This window comes from Alligator sinensis, unplaced genomic scaffold (genome assembly GCF_000455745.1).
Source record: "Alligator sinensis unplaced genomic scaffold, ASM45574v1 scaffold1600_1, whole genome shotgun sequence".
Taxonomy (NCBI): domain Eukaryota; kingdom Metazoa; phylum Chordata; order Crocodylia; family Alligatoridae; genus Alligator; species Alligator sinensis.
Window position 1 is genome coordinate 320,547 of NW_005843142.1, and position 2,885 is coordinate 323,431.

At 37.8% G+C, this 2,885-nt stretch overlaps 1 protein-coding gene across 1 annotated transcript in view; it reads left to right on the forward strand.

Annotated features, from left to right (window-relative positions):
- LOC102379885 (SWI/SNF-related matrix-associated actin-dependent regulator of chromatin subfamily A member 5) overlaps positions 1-2,730 on the forward strand; it is a gene marked incomplete at its 5' end in the record, with an annotated part of 35,988 nt that extends 33,258 nt beyond the window's left edge. Inside the window, 5 exon segments of the mRNA XM_025194003.1 lie at positions 1-89; positions 313-432; positions 639-749; positions 1,377-1,490; positions 1,733-2,730. The exon segment at positions 1-89 is cut by the window's left edge and continues 31 nt beyond it. Coding sequence (XP_025049788.1) covers positions 1-89; positions 313-432; positions 639-749; positions 1,377-1,490; positions 1,733-1,939 — 641 coding nt within the window.
- Between the last annotated feature and the right edge of the window lie 155 nt (positions 2,731-2,885).

Sequence of the window (2,885 nt, forward strand, 5' to 3'; positions counted from 1 at the left end):
GACATGGAGCCACACATGTGTTTGCCTCAAAGGAGAGTGAGATTACTGATGAAGATATTGATCATATTCTGGAAAGAGGTGCAAAGAAGGTGAGATGTAGTTTAAAGAAACTGGCGATGTTCAAATTATCCTCGTAGATTAGGGTTACAAATATAATCAAAACCGTCTCAGGCTCAAACTTAAATATTACATCAGAAGTAGCTTATGATAGAAGATTTCTACTAGTAAAAACCCTAAGACTCTCATCCTGAATTCTTAGTACATAACTATAAACTGTGATTTTAAAAAAAATCCATCTGATTGCTTTTTCAGACTGCAGAAATGAATGAAAAACTTTCAAATATGGGTGAAAGTTCACTGAGAAATTTTACTATGGATACAGAGTCCAGTGTATACAATTTTGAAGGAGAAGATTACAGAGAGAAGCAAAAGGTAATATCTACATCTTCCTTGGACAAATTCCTGCTTTTTGGTAGTTGAACCATAACTCGTTTGCTGCTTGCTGTTGGCTTGAACACGAGGCATATTATCAAGATGAGCTTAAAAGTTAAATGTATAAAGAGCAATTATTAAAGGTACTGTGACATTGTGTAAAATGCTGCAGAATTGTAGGTCTCATTTATTTCGTTATATTATAGATGGCATTCACAGAGTGGATTGAGCCACCCAAACGAGAAAGAAAAGCCAACTATGCTGTTGATGCTTACTTCAGAGAAGCTCTTCGTGTCAGTGAGCCAAAAGCGCCAAAGGTGAGTTGGCAAATAATTAATATATGGGTAACAGATGGAAGTCCAGGGAAACAAAATTTAACTTCATAAAAATTTCCACTTATGAAAATAATGTTCCCCTAATTCATAATATTCAAAGATACAAACTGTGGGATGGCCTGCTCAGCATAGAAACTGGAGAGAGAAGAGAAATGAGACTTTTTAATTTTGAAAGCACTAAACAAGATAAAAGAATTTTAAATAAAATAAGACATTCTAAATACATGACCACTGCATTTTAAGTGACGTGAGGTTTTTGCAAGCTTTTTGGTCAATTCTTCAGCCTTCCAGTAACCTTGTTATATAAATCCTACAAATTCAGTAATTAAATAACTTACTAGAAATGAAAGCAGTAAAACAGAGTGCTTCTATCATTATTGTACTGTAGTTTTCATCATGCACTGTTTTCAAGTGATGTATGCTGGTATATACCCACTGTAGATTTCTTGGTAAGGCTGTTACCATGCTCTCCTGTAACCAAACCTCTAGTTTCTGGGAAGCTCTGAAAATGAGCATTGTTTTAGATGTAAGATGCTTTCTGAAATAAATGCAATTAAAGGTAAGAGGTAACATACTGTGTCAAAAATAAAGTCTGTCGGTCTCTCTTAGGCTCCACGACCTCCAAAACAGCCTAATGTTCAGGACTTCCAGTTCTTTCCACCACGTTTGTTTGAACTACTGGAAAAAGAGATTCTGTATTACAGAAAAACAATTGGGTACAAGGTAATATATTTGCACAATAATTAACTTAGTTCTTTTCTGTCTCTGGACTATATTAATATAACATTGACAATTGCAGTTAAAGGGGGTGACAGTGTATGCTACTGGTTGTTCAGTTAATTCAAGTGGTGTAAAATTACTTTGTTGGAAAGTAAATTAAAATCATTATCTGAGGAATTTTGGGTTAATTTATGTGAACCTGAAATGGAATTTTATCAGACTTTACATAATCTAAAACTTTTTAGGTACCTCGTAATCCTGACCTGCCAAATGCAGCCCAAGCACAAAAGGAAGAACAGCTTAAAATCGATGAAGCTGAACCTCTTAATGATGAAGAATTAGAAGAAAAAGAGAAATTACTAACCCAGGTATGGTCACTCCCTCAAAAGGATCTCTACTTAACCTCACTTCTTTTTCTAGTCTGGTATAATGATGCAGGAAAAGCATTCTGACATTGTGAAATTAGGCCACTGGTGGGTGTGGATGTGGGTCGGGTTATGTCTTAAGTGAGACTTGTTTGAATCAGACTGATTCAGGCTGATTTGGAGAATAAATTACAGTGTCCGTCTCCCCCCTCATAGATGACTTACAAGACTGCTGTGGTTGAATATGAGCATAGGCAGGCAAGGTTTTTCGGGTAAATCTGGTATCTTTTATTAGACCAACTCAGATAGTTGGAAAAATTCTTCTTGGCAAGCTTTCGGGTATAAATACCTTTTGTCAGGCTGAGAAATAGCTGCAGTTGGTGTCTGCTCTTCCTGGATCCATCTGTCCATCCACCATTACATGCTTCTCAGTCAACTGAGTCTGAACAGCATCTAGCCACTGTTTCACTCTGATGTTCAATATTAGGGTGCAGATTCCCTCTGTAGCACTCTAGAATTTGGGGTCTCACATTCCAAGTGCTCTAGGGCCTGAGACCAGAGCTGGATCCCTGTGTCCCTGTTAATTTAATATGCAGTTTTTTGGACTAGGAATAATCTGATTCCTTTGAGCAAATAGGTGTCCCACAATAGAAAGCGATGCATGATGCAGCAATGTAATTCTGCCTGCATTTTCTTGAGTTAATTGCACTGGATTCTAGTAAGTTACTCTAGGAGAGCATCTTGCTTGTACTGGTGTAAATATATAGGGCATTTGTACACATGCTTGCGCCCCAATGCTGGGTGCTTTTAAAAGCACCTGGCGCTGCATCACGTACGTTTATATAAACAACGAAATGTGCATCAGCGCTGTGAAAATGGTGACGGTGCGCTTTTGAACTAAAACACATCGAAGGTATGTTAATTCAAAAGCGCACCGCTGCCATTCTCTCAGTGCTGGGGCACATTTCACCATTTATACAAATGTATGCAATCCAGCGCCGAGCACGTCAGCTCATGTGCAGAGCAGACTCAA